Source organism: Scatophagus argus, chromosome 22 (assembly GCF_020382885.2).
Source record: "Scatophagus argus isolate fScaArg1 chromosome 22, fScaArg1.pri, whole genome shotgun sequence".
Lineage (NCBI taxonomy): Eukaryota > Metazoa > Chordata > Actinopteri > Scatophagidae > Scatophagus > Scatophagus argus.
In genome coordinates this window covers 18,113,813-18,141,614 of record NC_058514.1, presented here as the reverse complement: position 1 = coordinate 18,141,614, position 27,802 = coordinate 18,113,813, and the positions used below count along the sequence as shown (strand labels likewise).

General features: G+C 38.8%; 2 protein-coding genes across 3 annotated transcripts; one reads left to right on the top strand and one right to left on the bottom strand.

The window, feature by feature from the left end:
- Positions 1–1,069: 1,069 nt before the first annotated feature.
- On the top strand, positions 1,070–22,135 carry hspa14 (heat shock protein 14). 2 transcript variants are annotated; one of them, XM_046378546.1, is made up of 15 exons: positions 1,070–1,205; positions 3,137–3,217; positions 7,493–7,575; positions 8,028–8,076; positions 8,337–8,442; positions 8,520–8,610; positions 8,718–8,825; positions 9,417–9,578; positions 13,306–13,461; positions 15,434–15,536; positions 15,706–15,921; positions 16,075–16,239; positions 20,501–20,568; positions 20,645–20,760; positions 21,739–22,135. In XM_046378546.1, exons 1-14 carry the CDS (start codon positions 1,149–1,151, stop codon positions 20,721–20,723), a joined length of 1,524 nt encoding a protein of 507 aa, XP_046234502.1. In that variant the 5' UTR covers positions 1,070–1,148; the 3' UTR covers positions 20,724–20,760; positions 21,739–22,135. The 2 variants fall into 2 exon arrangements, with proteins under 2 accessions (XP_046234502.1, XP_046234501.1); XM_046378545.1 differs by lacking the exon at positions 21,739–22,135 and having other exon boundaries at positions 20,645–20,858.
- On the bottom strand, positions 21,303–25,548 carry prl2 (prolactin 2). The gene is made up of 5 exons (XM_046378552.1): positions 25,432–25,548; positions 24,876–25,063; positions 24,038–24,145; positions 22,593–22,772; positions 21,303–21,929 (listed from the first exon to the last, which is right to left on the bottom strand). Exons 1-5 carry the CDS (start codon positions 25,451–25,453, stop codon positions 21,735–21,737), a joined length of 693 nt encoding a protein of 230 aa, XP_046234508.1. The 5' UTR covers positions 25,454–25,548; the 3' UTR covers positions 21,303–21,734.
- Between the last annotated feature and the right edge of the window lie 2,254 nt (positions 25,549–27,802).

The window sequence follows — 27,802 nt, the reverse complement described above, 5'->3', positions numbered from 1 at the left end:
CGGGCGCTTGATGCTGCCCACTGCTCCTGTGTGTGTTTCACTGCATGTAATTTGCCGGGTGTTGCATGTGTGTGTTCAACTAAGGATGGGTCAAATGCAGAAGATGAATTCAGCGTGTGTCTGTAAAAATATATACATTGTCAATAAAGCTGATTCTTCTTCGTCTTAAATGGATTAAAAGACAAATTGTATTGTTCCCAGCTTCAGTTTCTAGAGATGATATTAAAAAGTAACATCATGATGGTATGATCTTGAAAAACACAAAGAACTATGTAGGAATGTGATCTTATGCTTAGCAAAACTTTTTATTCACAAGAATAGAGTACTAAAATCACCCCCCAAATTTAATGTATTTATGAATGAATTTAAAATATATAAACTAAAACTAAGAACAATAAAGACACAAAAAATATATGATCTCTTAAAGAATTTCCCTACTGAATTGAATAGATGAGATCATTCTAAAATTGCCCGTTGTGGAATTTGTCTTATTATGTTTTTTATTTACGTAGTTATATATTTTTTTCTCTTTTCCTTTCATTGTGTTCATTTTATTATTTATTTTATTCAATCTGCTATTGCACTTTATATTGAAGGATTATGTGATACGTTGCATTAATGTCAGTGTTATGTTCCTTTGTCAATTTCTCTATAGTTCTGGATTATGTATTATGAATACAATGACACTTTTGTTACTGTTATACTTTGTCAATAAAGGGATAAAAAATTGCTAGTACACCATGAAAAAAAAAACACGTGTATTGTCGCAGAAAATATACGTCACTTAAGCGGCATGACGTTTTCATGTATGTTATAGTTCTTCTATATTTTCCTAATTATAGCTACAACAGATGTTTGAAGCGTCAAAACAAAACAAAAACACCACAAATTCTTACAGAAAGGTGTTTCGCTACAAAAAGGGGGTACGCAGAATAAAAAAATGGTTACTTGGTTTTGAATTTTTTCTTTTAATTAACATTATTAGTATTGTTATTGTTGCTGTTGTTGTTGTTGTTGTTTTTGTCATATATAAAATAATTATAAATAAATAAATTATAAATAAAGAAATTTTACCGGAAGTTGCTCCTCGAAGAGGAAGGAGAGCGCAAAATGCGCCGCATGCGAGTGGTCGAGCCTTTTAAGATGAGATGGCTGCTATTGGAGTCCACTTCGGTTACACAAGCGCGTGTGTAGCAGTATTTAAGGTGAGTTGCGCCTAGTGAACACCGACCTGTCCTTGTCCTAATCGAACAGTTTTGGGTGGATTTAATTTAAACTCTAAAATCCCGCTGAAATACCGCATTTTGTTGCGGTAGTAACGCGGCATATTAATACACTGTCGAGACGTTGTGCGATAGCTCCGTAACGTCAGTCTAAGTGCAGTTGTAGATATCTGTTATGGTACCTACATCTGGCAATTTCATTTCTTCAACAGTTTGCTTTTTATGTAGTCTTTAACCGTGCAACTGCGCCGTGTTCACTCGGCGAAACGTAGGCCTCGCACTTACACGGTTTTGAATCCTAGAAGCAGCACAGATGTTGCTGGGATTCACGCAGTATGTATTTAAAATGTATATTTTTCTCACACTTGATATTTAACACTTTATTCTTTACTTAATTATTGTTGAGGGGAAATCCAGCAAATGTTGGAAATGAATTTCGCTTTATTTAGCATACCCATTAAAAATGCCTGGAAATGTAGACCAAGTTGACTCATCCCTACAGTCTATAATCTTCTTATCACAGTATTGATGATGTATGACAATCAGGGTTAGAACTAAAGCTTTTTAAAAATATATCGCTTAATCGATCAATTTTTTAGACATTCGTTTTCTATCACTTATCCAGGTTGTAGTGGCCGCACGCTAAGCAAGGTAATCTATAATGTATAGGGCCATTATTGTAGTATAACTATTTAAAAATGTGGGTAGTTAGTTGCGTACCTGTAGCTCAATCTGTGTATGTGTAACCAGTTTGTAAATGTTTAAAAGTAGCTCTTCATGCATATTAAGATGAACTTTATTGAAGATTTGTGAATATTTGAAAAATATATACAAATATTTATTCATATTTGCATATTGAATGATATTAATCAGTAATTGGTATCTTTAAAAAAAAATCCAAAATGTGACATTAACATCTACTTTATCAAATCTCTTTGTAATATGTCGATGTCTGTACTTGTCTGTACTTGTCTGTCTGTAATTACATTGCTGAGGCGAAACTGAACCACTGACTATTTTGATCGATGTTTGTACTTTATGTGGTCTTTTAGTCTACTACAACCTGAGAGAAGTAGGAAACAGGTTGATTTTAGCCCCACTCTTTATGGTACTTTTACGATGATTTAGACAGTAGGTCAACTCAGCTTATGTGGATTACTAATGTCAAAATATCTTCTGCTTTTAGCGAGTGCTTTTAAAGTGTTCACTATGGATGTACACGCATAGATAGTTGAAAAAAATGCACTCATCGGGTATATTTGTTTTTATTGGCTGAAATATATGTATACTGATTATGACCTTCACTGCCAGATATTAAAAAATTATGAGATGCACTTAAATGCACCATGAGGTCTCTGTCTGCACCCACATACTTTGCCGAACAAAGTGGTTGACAACCTAATGTCCCTCCAGAGTTAGTAAAGTTTATCTTATCCCGACAGGCTTGTGACATATAATTGCCAGTCTACCTGCATTTGGAGCTTGGTGCATTTCAAGATTGTTTTACACATTTACAGATCTTTGCTAAAATGTCATGTTTTCGACAGATAGACTGTATAGAAAATGGATGGATGAAGAGATGTTCACCTATCACACTTCCATATAAAAATTATGTGTACAAATAGGGCCAGTGACAGGTCTCACGAAATCATATATAGATATAAGGCACATTCATATGTGCACATTTCCAGGTGGTCTGTGAATTATAAATTGCATGCACACAGTTAAATATAATACATATTAATATAATAAATGTGATTTTTTTTTTCTTAATTTTTGGTTTTTTTGGTGCATGCCATTTTTGACTTTTGTGCACATACTACATACTACTACTCCTCTTACACATTGCTTTAGAAATAAGAACACAGGAACAAAAATGTTTTTTGCAGTTGAAGTGTGTGTGTGTTGTTCAGGATGGGCGGGCTGATGTGGTGGCTAATGATGCAGGAGACAGAGTGACTCCGGCTGTGGTGGCCTACAGAGACAATGAACAGGTACAACATATGCCTTCTCTTATGTCAGTTTCCTCAAGAACCTTTTGACCTGGTCAGAAAACTGCTTATTTTGACTTTTGGCTTATTAGCCAAAAATCCATCAGATGGAATTTTATGGTCCAAGAGGCTTTTTTGGAGAGTTGAATTGTGTGTAAAGTTTCTCAACAGTCAGACATATGGTGTTAGGGACATGGCCTTGAAAGATTTAAAAATTTTTGGCCCTTAATTACAGCAGCACCATCTTACCAATTGTGCTTATATTTTTTGGGAAGCACAGTCACTTAACAATCATAATGATAAGCCAAGATGGCAAACTATACAACACTTTTATCGCAAATTGGGAAACAGAGGAATGCTGGGAGAAAGAATGCTGATTGTATTTGTGAGTTAACATACTTATTTAACATACCACCACTTACTTAACATACCACTAAATGCCATTATCATAATTTTCTAAACTGACAACTGTCCATTGTATACTTCTGAAACTTTAAACTTGATCCAGCATATTTAAAAGTGATATGCAAGAACTGCATTTAGTGCTTTCTCTGTCCCATAATATTAAGATTAAGATTAAGATGAACTTTATTGATTCTACAATGGGGAAATTCACTTGTCGTGGCAGCTCACAAGAACAGGAAAGAGTGCAAAAAGCAAAAAGTGTGCAAAAGCAGTTACAAAAATATAGAGATAATGAATTAACAAGTAAACACAGTACAATATACAGCTATATACAAGTCGACATAAGGGAGGAAAAGAAGACAAGACTGTTGAGTTGTACAGTCTAACAGCAGTGGGAATGAAGGACCTGTGGTAGCGCTCTTTCCTGCACTGTGGACGTAGCAGTCGGCCTCTGAAGGAGCTGCTGAGAGCCTCAACTGTCTGATGCAGAGGGTGAGAGGTGTTGTCCATGATGGATGTCAGCTTGGCTAACATCCTCCTCTCACCCACCTCCTCCACAGAGCCCAGTGGGCAGCCCAGGACAGAGCTGGCCCTCCTGACCAGCTTGTTCAGTCTCTTTCTGTCCCGATCCCCAACAGACCACAGCGTAGTGAGTAGCAGAGGCTACCACAAAGTCATAAAATGTCTGTAGGAGGGGCCTGCACACTCCAAAGGACCTCAGTCTCCTCAGAAAGTGGAGACGACTTTGGCTTTTCTTGTACAGAGCATTGGTGTTATGTGACCAGTCCAATTTATGGTTGAGGTAAACACTCAGATACTTAAGACTGTCCACCATCTCAGTGTCAGAGCCCTGGATGTTCACCGATGTATGTGGTAATGTCCTTCTCCAGAAGTCAATCTGCTAGTGTTATAGATAGATACTTTATTGATCCCGAGGGAAATTCAAGAGATGAAGTTCGAGGTGTAAAGGGTGAAGAGGAAAGGTGAGAGCACTGTTCCCTGGGGGCCCCCCATGCTGCAGACCAACACCTCAGACACACAGTTACGCAGTCTCACATACTGTGGCCTGTTGGTGAGGTAGTCGATGATCCAAGCAGCCAAATGTCCATCCACTCCTGCTTTCTCAAGCTTCCCTCTCAGCAGCACTGGTTGAATTGTGTTGAATGCACTTGAGAAGTTGAAAAACATGATTTTCACAGTGAGTCTGCGCCCAGTGCAGCAGGTAGATGACAGCGTCATCCACTCATAGCCGTCCATTGCTGTGGTCACCACAGAGCAAAGGTGGCTGAGTCTCTCCATGGTCTTCATCAGGTGGGAGGTCAAGGCGACAGACCTGTAGTGGTTTGGCTCTATTGGGTGTGCAGTCTTAGGAACTGGAACCACACAGGAGGTCTTCCACAGGACAGAGATCTTCTTCAGTATTCAGGGAGCAGATGAACAGACAGTAATCAATTCAATTCAATTCAGTTTTTCCAATTCAATTCAGTTTATTTATATAGCGCCAATTCACAACAAAAGTTATCTCATGACACTTTCCAATTTGAGCAGGTCTAGACCAAACTCTTTAATTAAATTGTAAATAGAGAGAGCCCAACATTCCCCCTTGAGCAAGCACTTGGCAACAGTGGCGAGGAAAAACTGCCTTTCAGAAGGCAGAAACCTCGGTGCAGACCCCGGCTCAAGATGGGCGGCCATCTGCCTTGACCGGTTGGGTTGAGAGAGAGAGAGAGAGAGCGAGAGCGAGCAGGAGAGCCAGAGAGAGAGAGAGAGAGAGCAAAGGAGAGAGGCAGAGGGGGTGGGGTGTGAGAGAAGGAGCACACAAGCAGAGATGCATAGCAGCAGTAATAATACCAGAAGTATCGGAAATGTAGATAATGATAATGACAATGAAGTATACAGAAGGCATTATGGTGATTTTGATAACAATAGTAGTAACAATAATGGTAGTAGCTGTACTGAGTCGTAACAGATTTAAATCAGATTATGACTAAACAGTAGTAATTGCAGTAGGTTTTGAGCAGGACGACAGCAGGACCGCGGCAGGAGGTCCAGTCATGATCGATAGGAATCTGTGGGACAAGAAAGCACAGGGACCCCAGGGAAGAAGTTGAGTTAGTAATATGCATTAATGGGACATGAATGTGTGCAGAAGGAGAGGGAGAGGAAGAAAGAGCTCAATGCGTCATGGGAGGGCCCCCGGTAGTCTAAGCCTATAGCAGCAGCAATTCGATGTCTTTAGTGCAGACTTGTTCCTTAACAGAGATGTGCTCCGGGTTGCACCATCTCTGGATAATAAACACCGCCAGCCCCCCACCTTTTTGCTTACCAGAGTCCTCCACTCTCTGGTCAGCACGCACAAGTTTAAAGCCATCCAGAGAAACCACAGAATCTACTGTAGTATCAGTCCATTCAGCTAGGTCTCAGTAAAACACATAAGCCTGCACTCCCTGTACACTCTGAGCGCCGTAAGCTTGTCGGTCTTATGGGAAAAAGAACGGACATTTCCCATAATAACGGAGGGTTAATATGGTCGTACCTCCGTTTTCTCTCCTGGATTTTTCCTTCCGCTCTGCAGCCTCTCGTTCTCCTCCGTATTTCCGCAGGAATCTCTGGTTTCTCTGGAAGAGCAGGGCCGCACAGAGCTAACAGCTGATCCTTGGTGTAAACAATAGAACCATGGCTGAAGCTGAAGGGGTCCCCCAGTGGAGTGCCACAAAGGTCAAAAAAAGGCAGAAAGCCAAAAACAAAACTTGTAAAAGTGGTATCTAGAAAAAAGTGGTAAAATTTACAATTTTTATTTACTGTAGGTTTCAAAAAGACCCAACACAAAACACTAAACATTGTATAATATTCTATGCACAGAACGTTGCAGTATACAGTCAGACACAAAGGTAGGCACATTAGTGTCTCATTTTTCTAGATACTGGTATTTTGTATTTGACCCTCTGATTGTATTTAACCCTCACCGTCTCATTTACTAATTTCAATTAGTTGTAATCGATCATTCCTTTGCCTCTATGGCAAATAAAGAATGACTATAACAGATTATAAAAGTGATTATGTTATCCTCCAAAATGGAGGCCATGTTCTTAAATGCACACCCATTTACCAGTCCGTGTATAAGATCGTTATATGTGGCATTTTTTGTAGTGTGGCTGGCCCGAGAACCACACATCTATCAAATTATTATGAGCTTGGAAAAGCAGCCTTGTTTTCTGATTTTTGACAGTGTGTTTTTTAAGAAATAGGAGAATTTTCTCAATCCAGAAATGCACACTTTATCCTTCAGTTTATCACAAATCTTGAAAATCAATACATCTGGTGATTCATGGTTTTCAGTGAACAGGAGGGTAATAAAAAAAACTGCAATCTAAAAAGTAACTAGTAACTAAAGCTGTCAGACAAATGTGGTGGAGTGCAAAGTACATTATTTACCTCTGAGATGTAATGAAGTACAGGCATAAAGTGGCGTAAAATGGAAATATTCATTACAGGTACCTTGAATTTGAACGTAAGGACAGTACTTGAGTATATATACTGGAAACTGGTGGAGATGGAAAGCAGATTGGCAGTTGGTGTCAGAGATTTGCAAAACATGTGAAAAAGCTTGTGTTAAACCCTTATTATACCCCTATCTAACCCCCAAACACATTTCAGGCACAGAAATTTTCCTGGTTTTGAGTCTTGTTAAGTTGTTGTGCCTTGGTTTGTAAAGATTGCTACATCATTAGTTTTATCCCCTAACACCTGTCATTTACATTTTCAGATTCTGCTTTTAAAAAGATATTGTGAATTGTGAAATTGCTACAAAACCTCTATAGCCCTTTCACGGAATTGCCCGGCTGCTTATTGTCTGATTTTTATCTTCTGCAGATTGTAGGTATTGCAGCAAAGCAAGGACAAGTCTGCAACTCTGCCAACACAGTTGTTAAAGTGAAACAAGTGCTGGGGAGAAGGTGACATACTTAATACTGTCTTTTGAAAATGTTAACGGCAGGTGACTGAGTGTCATATCAGAAATATATTGGTCTACTACTTCTAGAAAAACATGATGTGATAGTGATAACAGAGGCAGGTTGGTTTAGCTGTTTGTCATACAACACTGAAGCTAGAGCTCTTTATCAGTTGTAATCTATCTGGAAATTATATATTACCTCATTTGTTGAGTAACAGCACTGAACTAATTAGACAAAAATGAAACAATGCTTTCTCATACAATATTGTTTCTGAAAACATTTGCTTTTACAAAATAATGAGTAGCCTTTTTATTTATTTACTGATGTAATCATCTCATTGGCCAACCTTCAGGCAAAAGCACACCTGGCCATTACAGACTTGCCTTACATTACTAAATGTGTTGTAATGTGTTGTACATTCTGAATATATTTTTCTCTGTCTCAACTGACAGCTTTGATGATCCAGAGATACAGACTCACAGAACACAGACCAAGTGTCAGGTCAGTTTTTTTCTGCAACAGCTGCACTCTGTGTTTTCTATAACAAGACAAGAGTTTTTACTCTAGATTAAGGCTTTGCGACATACATTGTTTGTATATTCATCATACTGTATAGTAGTGCAGCTTTTATACGCTATGTGCAATGAGAAGCATGATGGCTTGTGTCTTAGTTTTAATTTTGAAATTATTTGCTGAATCCACAATTGACTGTACTGATCAAGCAGTGAATCCTCAGTCTGAAAACTGACTCCTGTGGACAGGTGGTCAACAGAGAAGGAAGGCCTCATTATGAGATTACAGCAGGAGAACACCCAGAGTATGTTGCTCCAGAGGATGCTGCCAAACTCATTTTCAGCAAAATGAAAGGTAGTTTGTGAAAAGCACATAGATGCACACTTGGTAAAGACACAGTATTAATATCAATATAATTTCTATTTTCACAGAAACAGCTCAGTCAGCTCTGGGCTCTGATGTCACAGAGGCAGTCATAACAGTCCCATTTGAGTTTGCACATGTTCAGAAGCGTGCTCTGAGGTAGGTCCCATTACTTAACACTACAGCAGCACTATTTTTTGTGAGGAAGTGGAAATTTTTCCATTTGTACCTTCAATTAAGTCTACCATTCTCTTTGTTTTACACAGGGAGGCAGCTGAAGCTGCAGGGTTCCATGTGCTGAGGCTCATCCATGAGCCTGCTGCTGCTCTGTTGGCCTATGACATCGGACAAGACGGTGGGGAGTCTGGGCGGAGGTACAGCAATGGTGCTGATTGGTTCACTGGTGTTTGACTTTTATTCAGTAATCACATCATTACTGATAAAATCAAGGACAGGATGGGATTTTATTCAGTTTGTCAATGAGTAGAGAGTCTAATTTGATATAAGGTACAACTAACTAGGTGTACCTATTACTCTGACACTGAGAAACAGGTGTCATTAATGTACATGGTAGCCCTGGATAGTTTCTGTTCAATGATAAGTAACAATCCAACATCATTTTACCATTCATCTACAGCACATGCTTAATATCAGATTTTGAGCTTGTGTAACCATTGATTAATGATAAGTTACTTGCACAGATTAATGCTACTTAAATTATATATTATATAATTTTTATCCTGGTTAGCCAATTTAAACGTAAAATAGGCAACCAGATTTTCATAAATTTAATGGATATTTCTCTATTTCTATTCTTCTTCTTCTATTCTTCTTCAAGGGGGGGCTATTGGCACATGTGTCTGATTTACACCTTGTTTATATTATTCATGGCTCAATGGATTCATTTCGACCGTTAATAGATTCCAAACAATTTTGCCCTCACAATGATCTGTGCTTGTTGACAGCCATGTCCTGGTGTATAAGCTGGGTGGAACGTCCCTGAGTGTGACAGTTCTGCAGGTCAGTGGAGGCATATTCCAGGTTGTCAGCACCCACACTGACCACAGCATTGGAGGAGAGAGCTTCACCCAGGCTTTGGCCCAGCACCTTGCCACTGAGTTCAGACGGTAGATTCTGTGTTTTCTGCTGTTTCTTGAAGTTCAACTTCCTGTGCACAGTTTTATTCGTAGAGAAGTTTCACCTCAATATAGCTATACATTTTCATGCCATTGTTTTTGTCTAATTACACATCTAAATACTGCTAGTCCCCAAAGCCCTCCCCCTATTCCAGCATATTTAAGAAAAAAAAATGCAGAAGACATATGCATAGGACAATCACTGCATGGCATATGGCCTTATGGCTATGTCGTGTGTAAGGAAACCCTGACCAGAATGACTTTCTGTGTAGCTTCAACAATTGCTAGAAGAACATTCATTGCCCCTTTTTTAACGTCTGTGGGAGATTTGATGATAGCTGAGCTCACATAGGTTCTCCAGTGTGTGTATAATGTATTTATGTATCTATGTGTGTCAGTATGTAGTCAAAAGCTCAAGTCCCAACCATGGTCCATGTCAGTGATGATTCTTGATCAACACATATTGAGTTTGATTTCACTGACTCCCATTCAAGAGTAGGTGTTATGGGACGTGGGCCACCCACCTAGACCTTACACAGACTCTGTTTTGGCATTGACTTTGCAGGGTTTAGAATAGTTTAAAATGCCAAACTGCTTGTTGAGCAATTTTCAACCAATTCAGTAAACACCAGTTTTTCTAATTTAGTAATAATTGTCAATATGAAAGCTTGGGATGTCTGTGACTGGTTGTCTGGTCAATTAAATTTTTTCCTCTTTTATTGCTTTTATATGTGGAATCATAATCAATGTCAAAGTGAAAACAGATTTCCACAAAATAATGCTAATTAATTAAAAATATATAATGTAAAATGACTGTATTAATGATACATTCCCTTCAAGTCAGTATTTAGTTGATGCACCCTTGACTGCAGTCAGACCACTTAGTCTGTGTGGATAGGTATCAGTCAGGCTTGCACATCTGGACAATGCAATTTTACTCCATTCTTCTTTGCAAAACTTATTCAAGCTCTGTCAGGTTGCATGGGGATCGGACAGAAACAGCCCTTTGCTGCACACATTTTACCTTCCACTGCTACTAGCCTTCTCTAGACTTCTGCTGAGAAACATCCACCATGCTTCACAGTGGTGACAGTGTTTGTGATGATGTGCACTGTTTGGTGTCTGCCAAACACTGCATCTAATCTGATAGACAAAATGCTCAGTTTTGGACTCATCAGACCACAAAACCTTTTTCCAGTTGACCTTGGAGTTTCCCACATGCTTTTGAACCAACTCTAGTCAAGATTTAATATGAGCTTTCTTCAACGGTGTCTTTCTTCCATAAAGCTTTGATTGGTGAAGAACACGGGCAATGGTTGTTGTAGGCAGTCCCTTCCATCTCAGCTGCTGAAGTTTCTAACTTCTTCAGAATAATCATAGGTGTCTTGTGGCCTCCCTCACTAGTCTCCATCTTGCACGGTGTTATGCCTGGCTTGTTCAAGAGTACAACAAAGAAGAGAGGTTCTCAAAGCGACCATGGAAAATAAGCATTAAGTTTTTTTTATTAATTTACATTACTTTGTAATCTTTTTTTTTAATATTTTTTAGAAATCTTTTTTATTTTGGCATCACAGAGATTTTTTGTCAATAAAAGCCAAATCATATTGACTAGGATTCCATTATAAAAGCAATGAAAGGGGAAAACATGCAAGGGGACAATGCTTAAAACATAGCTTATGCCAAGTTATTTGACATTCACTATCAGTGCAATAGGCAGGAGCAACATGCTCCGGAAGTGCTGAGAAAAGATGAAGCACAAGAGCTCCAGGGGAGGGCGAGTTAGTACTGTACAGGTGATGGGACATGATGAGTGAGTCCCCTTGCTCTGAAAGCTTGATGTCTAAGGATCTCCCCCAGCAATTTAAAACTATGGCAGCATAACTAGGGGTTGGTCCAGGCAGAGCCTGAACAGTCCTAATTACAGGCTTTGTCAAAAAGGAGGGTTTTAAGTCTACTCTTAAACATAGAGAAGGGTGTCTGCCACCCGAAGTGAGGCTAGTAATTGGTTCCACAGAAGAGGAGCTTGATAACTGAAGGCCCTGGCTCCATATCTATATTTTGAGATTCGTGGTATTACCAGTAAGTCTGAATCTAAGGAACGCAGCACCCTAGAAGGCTGATATGGTTCAGTGAGATCAGTGATATATGATGGTGCCAGACCATGCACGGCTTTTTAGGTAAGGAGGAGGATCTTAAATTCTACTCTAAATTTTACTGGAAGCCAATGTAGAGAGGCCAGCACAGGTGAAATGTGGTCCCGCCTCTTTGTCTTAGTCAGAACACGAGCTGCAGATGTTACGAAGGTGGAAGTACGCAGTACGAGATTTGTTTTATGTGCCTGTTGAAAGACACGTCCTGATCAAACCTAACGCCAAGGTTCTTTACAGTGGTGCTGGCAGCAGGAGCTAGCTAAAGATTGTCTAAGATGTTTTGGACCAAGTAGTAGAACCTCAGTTTTGTCTGAATTCAATAGAAGAAAGTTGTGGGTCATTCAAGACTTAATATCTGTAACACAGGATAGCAGTTGTGTTAGCTGATTGCTTTCATCTGGCTTCATTGATAAATGCAATTGGGTGTCGTCAGCATAACAGTGAAAATTTATAGAGTGCTTTCTGATCACCTTGCCTACTTGCCCAGCTTAAAGCAGTTCCCTTTATACCAATTTGATTTTCTAGTCTCTGTAAAAGAATCTGGTGGTTAACAGTATCAAATGTAGCACTGCAAGACTTCAAATAGGCTGTTATTATGGTGATACTTGCACAGCTGACTGGTGATGACTTTTTCCAAAATTTTTGAAGTGAAGACCAGGTTGGAGATAGTTTGCTAAAACCCCTGGATCAAGAGTGGGCTTTTTTTTTTAGCAGGGGTTTGATTACAGCAACTTTAAACGTTTGTGAGACATAGCCTGATGTCAGGGACAAAGGAGGTGCCAACACTTCCTTAAGTAACCCAGTAGGAATAGGATCTAAGAAAGAGTTGAGTTGTTCTTATTTTCTTCTATGAGTGATGAGTAATAACTGGCTCTGGCTGTACGGAGTGCTGCCCTGTATGTTTTTAAACTGTCTTTTAGACTGTCTTATTTTATGACAGCTTTATGATTATGTTATTATCGACTGTAACTGAATTCACGATCATCATTGTAGCATGGTACAATACCTACCTGCTCCCACTCTCCCTGAGGAGTCCCTGCTTCCTTTCCTTCTCGTACCTCTGTTCCTCACCTTCCCTTCCACTTACCTTTTCCTCTTTCTGTTCCTGTGTCTGGAAGTGGCTAGGTTCTTAATTTTTTTTTGTACCCAACTACTTTGGTTTTTACTAATTCATTTTGACTATTGACAAAGATACCTTATCATCCACTTCCGAGCCAAGGCACCTGACACGAGAAACAGAGGAAGAGGGAAGAAGCCCAGTAAGAGAGAGGCATGATTGGGCCAGACGGGTGTCAATTCAGAGAAAACAGGCCAATTTATGGGTAATTTACTTTAGCTAGGTATAGGTAGGTAGATAGGTTAAGGTAATTTAATTTCATTTAGTTTAATACGTGTTTCACTACTAAATTTGAATTTTGGCTTTGGTTTACTCTGTAGATATTCTAAATGATTATAAAATCTTGTCATATCTTGATTCAAGGTGTTTTCCTTCTCATGCACACATTTGCAATTTTATATTTGTCTCCTCCTAGCTATTCTCATGTTATTTGTCTGTGTTTGTTTTACAGCACCTTTAAGCATGATGTGAGCAGTAATGCTCGAGCAATGCTAAAGCTGATGAATGGAGCAGAGATGGCCAAACACTCACTGTCCTCATTAGGATCAGCCAACTGCTTTGTTGACTCCCTGCACAATGGTATTGACTTTGAATGCAGTGTCTCTAGGTAAGCTGTTCAGCTGACACAAAGCTAGTTAAAAGAGCTGAAGATAAAATCAAAACATGTAATATGTTGATATACTGAGTCAAAGAACTGACTATTTTGGAGCCATACATGACAGGAATGAGAGAGGAGAGATCACAACATTCACAATGGTCACAAAATTGAGCTTTAAAAAAAAAATTTGTTATTTGGGAATTCTGGTGCATATGGAGAAATTGTGTGTGTGAGAAAATGTGTTTGGGTATTAATACTACTGTGTTTTTGACAAGAACAAAACAGATTTCTGAAAGGACTTCAGTCAGCAATGTTAACTCGACATTTTCTCTAGCTAACTATTAGAATTAGCACTGGATTCACACAGGACCCAGTGCCAATATGACAACCTGACAGGAAAACCTATGAAAGGTCACTTTATTTGACCAACTATAACAAAAAACTGTATTACAAGGATAGACAACTTTGTTTAATATGTTTATCTGGAATTAAACAAATGTTTACATACCTAGACATGCTTTCCCAGATTGGATGGCAAATTTTTGTATGCAGTGGTGAAGGTTGTGCATGGTAAAAGGAGCAAACTTATAAATTTATGTGAACCTTTCTTCATTTCAAATATCTGAATATGGACTTTATACATGGCCATGATTGCTGTTGTGCTGAGGAGTCCCCATCCTTATGTGTTTCAGCTATCATTACAGTGTATGGCCTACCACATTTCAGAGAAGAAAAGAAAATTAATTTGCGGCCTTTAAAGCTGTGTTTCAAACTAGCAAGTAAAGACAACCTTCATAATAAAATATATGTAAAAGTATAAGCTTCCAAAATAATAATACTGTATACTAATACAGATATACAAAATGTACTTAAGTACAGTACTCAAGTAAATTTACTTTTTTACTCTTTACCCCTGCCGAGGACTGAGGCCACTTATGTAATTTATATTATGTTAATACTGTTTGATTGCATATAGAATCTAAGTAGATGTGCATCAAAAACAATTCAAGCTTTTTGTGTTAATATCTAACATTCACATTCACCAAACTGTCTTAGGTTTACAACTTTAATACTTAATCTTAGTATAACTGCATGTATAGAATCAAACTTTTCTTGAGTAATTAACTTATTTGAAGAAAGCAGGCAAAATTTGATACAGAATTTATGATCTGCTCCAAATCTAATACATGTAGCAGAGCTTTATATGTAGGATTGTGGATTGTGTAAGGATGTTCAGACCATCTGTATGTACAACCACTACACAACTCCCGACCAGTAAATCAGAACTGAAGAATCCTTTTGGATGAGAAGTGAAATGTCTTTGCTTTTAAACTGAAGTCCAGTTACCCCAACTAAAGCTCTTCTATGCATTTTACTTTTTGTTTAATGCTTTTATTTAATTTGCTCATATACTCAAGTGACAGAGCTTAAGTGCAGAAAAAGATTTCATTTACTCCATTTACCAAAAGTTAAGTATTGTACATGACATACTGTATATTGACAGCCATTTTAAAATGTGATTCGTATTCTGTTCAGTCTCTGCGTATTATATATATATATATATTTGTTTTTATGATGGCCTCATAGGACAAAACACCAGACAAAAGACCAACACAAAACAAAAGATCACACAAACCATATTGAACTTCACTCTAAATTTAAAAATGCTACAAATACTACAGATGTAAAAGGTAAGAGCAAGCAAACATTTGGAGAAACTGAAAACTTGATAGAGCTTCAAATATTTAAGAATATACACTACTGAATACGACACTGCCATGGACTGCTGTAACTGAATGAATGTGACAAAAACGTTGTTTTTTTTTTTTTTAGAACTGGTTTGGAATGGGTTTGTGATATTTTGCCTTCATGAGCAAATTTTCTGTAAGCGTATAGTGTCATATATTCTGCAAAACCATTCCAGACATCTGGATGAGTAGTTGTTTACAACATAATAATTTTTAATCTGTTGTGTTCTCAGGGCCCGATTTGAGCTGCTCTGCTCTTCACTCTTCAACAAGAGCATCAAGCCAATCAGACCCCTGTTGGAGAAGGCTGGACTTTCCACCAGCGACATTAACAAGGTACATTACGTGTAACTTTTTACAGCCACATGTATGTTCATATATGGTCCATTGTTTGAAATTATGTAACTGCAATTATGGTTGTATGATGTGGAGTTTAAGAAAATGAAAACCTTAACTCTATCAGTAGAAAATGCAGCATGCTTTTCATGTGCTGCATGCATTGTAGGTGGTTCTTTGTGGTGGTTCAGCAAGGATTCCTCGTCTCCAGCTGATGATCCGTGAAATGTTTACTGACGTAGAGCTTCTCAGCTCAGCACCTCCTGATGAGGTCATTGCTGTGGGAGCAGCCCTTGAAGCAGGCTTACTGATAGGCAGAGATGGCCTTGCCCCAGAGGAGGAGTCTGCCACAGTGGATGTTTCTGCCACCGACATACTAGTAAAGGTATACTGACTAATTAAAAACACATGTGTAAAGTATAATTTTTAGCAGTGAGAATAGTTTTTTTGCATGTACTTGAATGTAAAAGATTTAATTCTATTCTATCTATTAATTCTAATATCTTCCATCTGGCTTGATGCTATGTGGGTATTGCAGGAGGTGGATGAAAATGGAGCCGAGGTCTTCACTGTTCTCCTTCCGTCGGGCACGCCCCTCCCAGCTCGCAGGCATCACATGCTGAGTGGAGGCGGGAAACTATCCTCCCTTTGTCTGGAGATTTATCAGAGATTTGTCCCGGAGCAGCCAGAAAAGCTAGCTAAGGTATAGAAAAGCACGAACACAGGATCAAAAGTCAAACAACATACACTTCCTGATTTTGTTTGAGTGCCCAGTGCCACTTTCAGTTTGGTTTCCTTTTAAACTTAAGTCAACTGTGTTTCAAAAGAGTGAACTAGAAGGAAAATCTTGGGAGCTTAAATGTTATTACACAGGGTAGTGTAGGCTTTATTTTAATGGTGCAAGCATGATGACAGCACAATCTTGTGCTTGTAATGATCTTGTGTGATCTTGAGTGTGTGGGAGTTTTTAATTGCTCCTTGTATTTTTGTTTTTATAGGTGTAATAATGCTATGTAAAAAGTAATGTAAAATAAAATACATACTATCAATCAACAGAATCACTAGCCACCAACCTTGATTCAGTACAGACAGATGGCAGAGAGCACTACTCCATAGTTTTGAATGGTGAGACAAACAGCAGCGATTGGACAAGCTACAAAGTGAAAAGAGGGAGCAGGAGAGCATAGTTAGTGTGAACAAAAGAGTGCATCAAAAAAATAAAACATTATTTGAAAATAAGAATTGTTTCATAATGGCAATGTTCTGAACCAAAAAACAGTCCTGGGTAAATGTGGCACACTACTGGATTTTGTGTCAATTCGGTCAAAATGCATGCTTTATTCTGTTCCCTGTGTGTGAAGGTCAACCCTGCCCCAAGCCATGCACAGGCAGATGCAAGCGTGCAGCTATGTTAATCAGTGTTGTCATCAGAAACCTGTGTCAGGTCACAGGGAAGAAGTTTTTAGAGTGGCTTTGGAAAATAGACTTTTCATTTTAAAATGTGTAAGGGGACTGGTATATTTCAAAGTTTGCATTAGGTTACATAAGGACACCTCTACTGGGAAGCAGAACAGTATAAAAACCCCAAACACACAAAAAAATGTCCCTGTCCTGAAGATAATTTATTTAGTTTGGAGTGTTATGCTGATATGCTGTCAAGTTTGATTCTAGTTTTAAATTTAGTCTGTTGTACAGTGGCCAAGAGAGCTCAATGCATTGCAACTTAAGAAAAGACATGCATATAAACAAAAACAACAAATTAAGAAAACATCTTCATCAGTTTGAAAATATATGGGTGGTATTTAGGAAGCTGCTAATACACACAATTTACCAAAAACATGGACATGCTCTGTTTCCTTCGTCATCCTTGGAAAAGAAATATTACACTTGGTGGAGTCACTATTTGCTTGTGCAGAGAACAACAGTAGTATTATATCAGTCCAGAACCCAAATGACTGATTACAAAATGTAGCAACAAGCATGTCCAAGCCAATTTCAGCACTTTGCTGCACTTTTCTGTAATGTTTTGTGCTATTTGCAGCATGTTTCTGCAATGTGTTGAGTAGGGCTGTAGTCTCCCAGTTGACTGGTTGATTTTTTGGTCGCTACGTTCTGGCTCGACCAAAATTCTAAGTGGTCGATTTTTTTTGCTTTTTTTTCCTGTTAATTTCATCATGAGGAAAGTACCAAGTGCTAATGGGGTTGTTTTCAGAGCACCCGGGTCTGTCTGCAAAATAATTAGGTAAAAAATGATTTAATATAAAGCAAACAGAGTACTAGTCTTTCTAGTCGTCCCCACCAGAACCTACCAGAACTCCAGAAATATTGTGCAACCAAGTCTTTGTTGAAAGCAGTTATGTAGGCAGGACATGGGATGAGAGAACAGTTTTCTGGCAATTTTTGTTAGCTCTTGGGATAAAAATAACATGTCATATCCTGTGCAACCTTTGCGTATCTCCTGTGACAAATATAATTTCTTTTCATTGTTTTCTCTGCTAAAACTTTGAGACATTTGCTATTTGCTCCATGACAGACACCATACTTCATTGGGAAATGTCTGCTGAGGCACTGCAGTTTTATTATGTGGTGAACTGTGTTGCAATAATATAACTGGAATACAAATGGTGATTATACAGTGGCTTGCGAAACTATTTGGCCCCCTTGAACTTTGTGACCTTTTTCCACATTTCAGGCTTCAAACATAAAGATATAAAACTGTAATTTCTTGTGAAGAATCAACAACAAGTGGGACACAATCATGAAGTGGAACACACTTTATTGGATATTTTAAACTTTTTTAACAAATAAAAAAACGAAAAATTGGTCGTGCAAAATTATTCAGCCCCTTTCCTTCAAGTGCAGCAAACTCTGTCCAGAAGTTCAGTGAGGATCTCTGAATGATTCAATGTTGACCTAAATGACTAACGATGATAAATGGAATCCACCTGTGTGTAATCAAGTCTCTGTATAAATGCACCTGCACTGTGATAGTCTCAGAAGTCTGTTTAAAGCGCAGAGAGCATCATGAAGAACAAGGAACACACCAGGCAGGTCCGAGATACTGTTGTGGAGAAGTTTAAAGCTGGATTTGGATACAAAAAGATTTCCCAAGCTTTAAACATCCCAAGGAGCACTGTGCAAGCAATAATATTGAAATGGAAGGAGTATCAGACCACTGCAAATCTACCAAGATCTGGCCGTCCCCCTAAACTTTCAGCTCATACAAGGAGAAGACTGATCAGAGATGCAGCCAAGAGGCCCATGATCACTCTGGATGAACTGCAGAGGTCTACAGCTGAGGTGGGAGAATCTGTCCATAGGACAACAATCAGTCGTATACTGCACAAATCTGGCCTTTATGGAAGAGTGGCAAGAAGGAAGCCATTTCTTAAAGATATCCATAAAAAGTGTCGTTTAAAGTTTGCCACAAGCCACCTGGGAGACAAACCCAACATTTGGAAGAAGGTGCTCTGGTCAGATGAGACCAAAATCGAACTTTTTGGCAACAATGCAAGACGTTATGTTTGGCGTAAAAGCAGCACAGCTCATCACCCTCAACACACCATCCCCACTGTCAAACATGGTGGTGGCAGCATCATGGTTTGGGCCTGCTTTTCTTCAGCAGGGACAGGGAAGATGGTTAAAATTGATGGGAAGATGGATGGAGCCAAATACAGGACCATTCTGGAAGAAAACCTGATGGAGTCCGCAAAAGACCTGAGACTGGGACGGAGATTTGTCTTCCAACAAGACAATGATCCAAAACATAAAGCAAAAGCTACAATGGAATGGTTCACCAAAAAACATATCAAGGTGTTAGAATGGCCAAGTCAAAGTCCAGACCTCAATCCAATTGAGAATCTGTGGAAAGAACTGAAAACTGCTGTTCACAAACGCTCTCCATCCAACCTCACTGAGCTCGAGCTGTTTTGCAAGGAGGAATGGGCAAAAATATCAGTTTCTCGATGTGTAAAACTGATAGAGACATACCCCAAGCGACTTGCAGCTGTAATCGCAGCAAAAGGTGGCGCTACAAAGTATTAACTCAATGGGGCTGAATGATTTTGCACACCCAATTTTTCATTTTTTATTTGTTAAAAAAGTTAAAAATATCCAATAAATTTTGTTCCACTTCATGATTGTGTCCCACTTGTTGTTGTTTCTTCACAAAAAATTACAGTTTTATATCTTTATGTTTGAAGCCTGAAATGTGTCAAAAGGTCACAAAGTTCAAGGGGGCCAAATAGTTTCGCAAGCCACTGTATATTAAAGCTGATGTGGGATTGTGTTTGAAATATTTTTAAAATATGGTTAGACTTAAAGTTGTGTTAAAGTACTGTGCAAAGTACTGTGTCGGCTGCTTGAACGAACCTATACGATCTGAGATTGTCATTGTCATTTGATACATATTTATTCTAAAAATGTCAATTATAGTCACTTTAATAATGCGGTTTATAGCATATAATATATGCACTTAGACTTTGGTGCCTTGACAGTTTCACAGTTAAGTCAGTGATAAATAGATAGATTGTATGTGAATTATAGATGGAACATATGCAAGAGTAAAGATAAACTATAAAAAAAAATATAAAAGTAAACATTAAGCAACTTCCAATTGCCTCCAAACCAGACCTAAGTCACATGACCTCTCCGTCATCACGGAATCCTGGAAGACACATTACAGAAACGGAAAAGATGCTAAATAAATAAAATAATGAGCAAATAGATAGGGGAAAGAGACAGACAGATCAGTATAAACTTCTCTCTATATAAAAAACTATAACTTATAACTGATAATGATGTAGCTGGTTTACAAAACCTGTTGCGTATTTTGATGTTCTGCTCTTGGTTGGCAATGTCTTACCTTATGTATCTAATTCTATCTTATAACTTCTAACAAAAAAAGGAAGTTGAAGTTGAAATTAACATTTACCTGTTTGTGTGTTTGTGCATACAATGTATAGATTATCTTGAGAAACCTGCAACACAGAGAGGAGAACCATAACATTGACACCGTGGTGACCATGAAAAGGTATGCACCATTCCAGGATCTGCACATGGGCCACTTGATGCGACAGCTTGTTTATTATTGTTTTTGTATGTTGCAGGGATGGCTCTGTTAATATTTCCTGTGGAGAACAGAGCAGTGGAAGGCCAGAGGTCATCAGCATAGCAGCTACATCATGAAGCCACTGATCTGCAATTCAAACAACCAGCATACACTGTCAGTGCAATCTTTCTCTCTCTCTCTCGCAATAAATATAATCAAAGTAAATGCTTGTATTTATTACTTGAGAGTAAATGTTCCATTCTGAACATGAACCATTTGCTTTATTTGTTTTGAAAGCACACTTATAGTATCTCATTTTTCAGTCTCAATTCAAAGTCTCTCCATACAGCAAGTCTTCTTAGCAAGTACAAAAGGAGAGTGACTGTATTTTAATTGCCATTTCAAATCAGTGCACTTTGGTCAGGTCTATCGTAATTACCGCTTACATGTCTATATGTACTCTGAAAGAGTCATTGGTGGCTTTGAGTGTTAGTTCTTCCCATACTGGCTGTTAAGTAATCCCTTTCTAACATGATTACACACAACCCTTAATGTATGTATAATATGTAAATAAGTGAGTACTGCATTTAGCCAAACTTCAAAAAATTGCTTAAACATAAAATGTTAGCATTCACCGAACTGAACTGAACTTTGGGCCTCAGGGCATCACCAGAGCATCATGACTGATAAAACAAATCACACACGATGCTCTGAGGACTTGAGGTTGAAAGGTGTCGTTTCTTGCAACAGCAGTGTTTACACAGTGTCACTTTTCACAAAATATCTTTTAGGAATGATGAAAAACATTGCATCCATGTTTTACAAATGTTTTTATGGCATTACTATATTTGGATGATGTATGTTTACAGAGGAGTTTGTCGTAGAATGTATTGCACTTATTCTGTCTTGTTCATAGTCAACTCATGTTTGTACAGACTAATATCAGGCATGAAGTACAGGATGGGCAGACTCTTTGGGTTCCAGTAGCAATTCATTCATGACAAGAGTGAACATATCTGTTTATCAGTGAAAATCCCATAATGCAACAAAAACTACAGTGTTATCTGTGTAGTTTGTAACTATGGCTTTTTCTCTCAATATGCTGATATTTCCATAAGTTAAACATAGCTTCCATTGTTTTCTGGCTTTTAGCATCCATGCTCTGGAACAATGCGACACTTCAGAATCTTTAGGTAGTTCTGGACCTTGTTGGAATCACGACGAAAGCAGTAGAGGAGGTCATACTCTTTCATCAGTCGCCACTCAGCACTGTCGGATGATACCGAGGCCTCAGGAGAATCTAGGCTGGTGACAGAGTTACTTATTATCCCCAGCTTCTGCATCTGGAGCAGAGAGGACATACTTGAGCTTCATACAAATATGGCAAATGCATTCACAAGAAAGAAGCCATAACTTTGTATCTGAGTAAACACATATCCTCACAGTAGTCATGTTATTTAACCCAGCTGTTGTTGATTTAAATGTGGTGCACAAAATAATGAAAAAACACTTGTCAGTATAAAGGGTCAGCCTCTTGAGTTTTAAGAGATACTTTTGCGGGGATTTTTATGTGTCTCTATCTTGAGCTTGCTCATTCATTCATTGTTTATTTCACCCATTTTAGCATACATTCAAAAATGGAATCCATACAAAATATACATTGTCATCTAATTGGTTTATATACATTTGAATGACCCCAAAGACCAGGAGGAAGAAACTCTTATTGCATGTAATTTTCTTACAAACAAAATAAAAGTACAACCTGTTACCAGCTCCAAGCATCTGCCACCATTGGTGATAAATTACGAATCCCATTTTATTTAAGGTACAATGCAACATCACATGTTGCAACTTTGGCTCTAAAACCTGTTCTAAAAGTCTAAAAAGTTCTTTAAAAAAAATTAACTCTACACTTAAAGCAAGAATTGTAACTGGGTATGACAGGACTCAGGCAAACTACCTCCCACACCATTTCACTTTGGAATTTATTTAGGACATATAGTTACCTTTTCAGCCACTTTCTCTACTCCTTTACGTAACTCGTGCACCATGTCACTCATCTGAAGAGCTTTACTGGAGCTGAGATTGTTGAAGTCCTGGTGGTGAATCATGCTTTGGTGGAAATGCCACAGAGGATCCCCCCATGCCACTAGGAGCTTGAGAATAACCTCCGTCAGCTCCTCTCTCTACAGTGACAACAGTACAGGTGGGAGAGTTTGAAGTTATTTTTCAAATTTCTTTATTAGTGGAATGTTGGATTGAAAATTGAAAATTGAGGGGGAGGTAAGGTTTATTTCTGCAGGATAAACAGAGTAATGAAAGGCCAGAGGTCATCACCATAGCGGCTACATCATGAGACCACTCATCTGCAGTCTAAAACACATCTGCACATGCCATCACTGCAATGTTTTTTTTTCCCCCCACAACTTTGTATTTTTCTTTAGTTAATAATTTTCTATTAGTGGAATGTTAGGTTGAAAATTGTAAAAGGTTATTTGTATTTTTGTCATGACCTGGATGAGAGGACTACCTCTAAATACCTGATTTAATTTAGGTCTGAATGACTAGGCAGGACTAGGAAAGCCAATCTCACAATCTCTGTTCCAGTTCATCCCAGAGGTGTTTGCTGCAGTTGCAGTCGGGGCTCTGTGTGGGCCAGTCAAGTTCTTCCACACCAAAGTCATCCAACCATATCTTTATGGACCTTGCTTTAGGCACTGAGGCACAGTCATGCTGGACCAGAAAAGGACCTGTTTTCACAAAGTTGGAAGCATTGCATTGTCCAAATTGTCTGAAGCATTAAAATTTCCCTTTACTGGAAATAAGGGGCTTAGCCCAACCCCTGAAAAACAGCACCATCCCAAAACTTCTATATAGTGTACCTGTGACAATGACAAGTGAACAAGGAGCTAGGCTGTGGACCTTATCAATATTATTGTCTTTATTTCTATTTTTCTATCCAACATTCCACAAGTAGAAAATTAGAAAAATGACTTCAAAATCATAATTATGCCTTGCTGTGACAAATGAAAAGAAAAAAAAGCAAAATATGATACACTTTCCTAATTTATATTTTTCGTGTTATGTATAGAAAATTGAATTGGTAAGTGTTACATGGACTTTGGATCTATTATATATATATTTTAAAATCAATTCAAACTGAAGCAATCTTTTAAGTCAGTTTAACAGTTTTGTATGGTGACAATAAAATTGGCATAATGCAAAGTAATTGGATGTTTGAGATGATGCAAGAATAAAAACAAAAAGACACAATGCATACAAAAATGGAAATTTCAAGATATAAACAGCATGTATTTAAAAAAAAATTAGACATCCATGTAGTGGTATGTTGTAGATGCTTTGACAGGATGAGAATACTTTGCATTCTTACTGTAAATATGTCAACAGTGCATGTCAATGAGAGGAATAACTTTTATAAAGATTAATTCACCGCCAATCTCTGAGCGTTCTCTTTGCCATTTGGGGTGAGGATGGTGGAGGTGTGACAGATGCGACTGACCCGGCCAATTTGATTCTTACTGGGCAGGAAGTACTGCTCCTAATAGGACAAACATGAATACAAGAATGAAATGTCAGAGGTTGGGTGTGATCTAAATGTCAACTGTGCGTAGAGTACAAAAAGTGATGAATGAAACAGTAGAATAGTTTGCTATTGCAAATTATTACAAATGACTAAGATGTGTGTATGTCCACACATTGTTATCAATCTAAAACTTATAGTACTGTAATAAATCATACCTCTATGAAGATTATAACACTAAATTCTTGCTGAAACTGTTTTAAAGGTTTTCATTCATCTGTAGGATCATTTTATAGGTACTGACAGGTGGTTCTGTACATTTTTTAAATTTTAAATCTGTAAAGGGAAAGCTAAGTAACAGAAACATCATAATGCAATACAATTCAATGGCAATCCTCCACATCGAACACACTGTTGAATCAATCACTTCTCCACAACATTTTCAACACAAACTGAACATTAGAATCTCCATGAAGAGAGGATTTCTTTCAGGTTTGTTGCATTCAACGTCTTTTATTATCTAGGTGTACTGAGCGTACATATGTATGTAGTATCCTCGGTGAACAGTGTGTATAAAAATGCACCCTGTCTAATCAGATAATGAAAGAAAAAGAGACGCAACACCATAACACATACCACCTTAAAGGTTGCTTAAGGAGCATCTACACAAATACATACATGAACCTATATCAATACTGCCATTACAAAATCAAACAAAACAAATCAATCCAACAAATTATAGACTTACAAACTCAGAGTGGAGGTCATTTGAAATGCTATGCATCCTGGCTGAGTGTTGGATGACCCGGTCAAACAGGTTGGCCAGGGAGAGGATGTTGCATGCAGCTTGGTCATTGGCACAGATGGGTGCTGCCCCCACACTAGTCAGTCTGCTGCAGAACAACAGACAGACCAGCACCACCCACACAGAAGGCACTAGAAAGAAGACCATAGAAACTAGATAAAACAAAAATACTCCTGCACTTAAGAAAATGATCCAAATCACAGAGTAAGTCTCCATATTAATCATATGTTATTCTTAAGAATTTTGGTATAACTAAGATAAGCCCATGTCCTCCTTTTTTGAGGTGGGTATATTTATATCTTTGAAGATTTTGAGAGGGTGAAAAATCAAGTACAGATAAGATAAACCTTTATTAGTTCCACAGTGGGGAAATTCTCTACTGAATGCAATAAAGAAACAGAATCATAATGGTGAATAGGAAGAGAACAGGATGGCATGCAGAAAGGGGACTGACAGTTCTTACTTTGCGCTCATTTCCACGAAGTTCTGAAATAGCTACCTGATCTGATGTTTCCAGGCATTCTGCAGGACGTTGAGTAGCTCCTGTCTCCAAGCAGAGGAATGCTAAGAGAGACCCCTGCAGCTTCCTATTAAGGACCTTTACTGAAAATTTCTGTCTTCCACTTTAATATCAAAAAGAAAGAAAGGGAGATGGGGGAGGAGAGAGAGAGAGAGAGAGAGAGAGAGAGAGAGAGGATGTGTGCAGGGAAGGGAAGAGCATTTACACCAATCAGTAGCTATGCTATGCACATCACTGTGTGTGTGTTAGTGGTGCGGTGTCAATCAATTCATTGAAATTGATTAATAGCATTATTTTTATCAGCTCAGCATTCAATACATTGTCTCCCATGAAACTGAACTGAAAAATTAACCTTCTGGGTTTGAGTACCATACTCTGTAACTAGATATTGGGCTCCCTCATGAACAGACCCCAGACAGTTCATATTGGCAGTCACACCTCCTCCACTCTAGTATTGAACACTGGAGCACCCCAGGGTTGTATGCTCAGCTCCCTCCTGTTCATGTTGTACAGTCATGGCTGCATTCCCAGGTATAGAGAGAACTCTTTTGTGAAATATGTAGCTGACACCACCATCAACAGAAAGATTATAAACAATGATGAGATTTCATATTGAGTGGAAATCAATAATCTTGCTTAATGTCAATAAGACCAAAGAGCTGACTTTTGATTTCAGACAAAAGGAGGCCAAGTCATACATCCCTGTCTACATCTATGGACCTGAGGTGAAACAAGTGGACAGTTTTAGCTTCCTGGGAATCAACATCACAGAAAATCTGTCATGGACGTCACACATCTCCACCCAGAACAGAACATCACTGATACCCAATTACAGAGCATCAGTGATATCTGTGAGGTGAGTTGTCTGCCGAGAGCCCAAAGTATACTAAAAAACAACCCACCCAGCCATAACCTGTTTACTCTGGTGCTATCTGGCAAAAGATGCTGAAAAAGATTATGGTTTTTCTCTGCTCCTTGTGTTTCTCCTCCTTCCCCCCTTCCCTCTCTCTCTCTCTCTCTCTCTCTCTCTCTCTCTCTCTCTCTGTGTGCGTGTGTGTGTGTGTGTTTGACCTTAGCCAATCCACAGCGAAGCTGGGCGGTCTTCCTCTACCTTCCACTCATCTGCCCACCTACATAACTGTTCTTCATTCCCTACAATCAACTCCTTCTGCGCTCTCTCAATCCATAGTCGCAAGACTGTACCTGTTACTGACTGGTATACATGTCAGACCGACTCTTATTTCTCTGCTCTTGTCTTGCGACCTTTTTGAACTAATGTTTGCTTCTTGTGTTCAGGTTCACTAACTCACCTCCGCCTGTTCAGCCCAGCTCCGGCTTCAGAATCGTTGTTCGTTTTTCTCATCAATCAGAACTTACCTGCACCTCTGCTCCGCCAAACCCAAGCTCTGGAAAGCACAGAGCACATGCACTTACCTGCTGTCCCAGTTCATTGTGGGATTCCTCCATTCTAGAGACTCTAAGTTTGAGCATTGTTTTTTTAAGAAAAGACTTTTTCCTGTACAATTCTTTGAACAATTCTTCAGTAAAAGATTTCTTTAATGTCGATCTTAGTCTCGAGTTTTCCACTTATTTGAGGCTCAGTTTTTACTTAACATAACAGAACTATCTACTACCCTCTAATTTTCAGCAGGTGTTTTGTCTGTTTTTGATCTCCCAGATTTTCTTGGAAGTGCCTCTACCCGCTTTTTATCTCTGAAGCAGGGTGACATAAGTATTGCTGATTACTCGAACGCGTTCTGGACATATGCCACTGGAATGAAGAAACACTCAGAGGAGTTCTTCGCACTTCTCGCCCCTGTTCCCAGCTGCCTGGTGTCACCAGCTGTTTGGAGACTGACCCCACACCACCAGCAATGTCTTCAGAGAAACCCACGCAACTAAGAAGATCGAGGCTTTCAGCCGAAGAACTTAAGCTTCACCCTCACCTGCTCGTTGACAAGTTCCCGCCACCCTAGCTAACCATCGGGTACAACATGCAAATTCCCTGGAGAAAGAGTTAGCCATACAATGCCTTCCATCCCCTATACCAGCCACTGTACTTGATGGGCATCTACTGGCCACAGTTACTCACTGCACTGCACCATTAGAATTAACTCTCTCAGGCAATCATAGAGAATCTATTTCCTTTGAAAAAAATTGACCTTACCACCTGATCACCACAACCTCAAAGAAGTGTTTAGTAAAAGCAAGGCTCTCAGTCTAACCTCTCGCCATCCTTATGACTGTGCCATTGAGCTGCTCTCTGGCGTCCCTCTACCCTCTAGCCACCTTTACAACGTGTCCACGGATGAGTGAGCCACTATGGAGGGGTACATTAAGGACTCCTTAG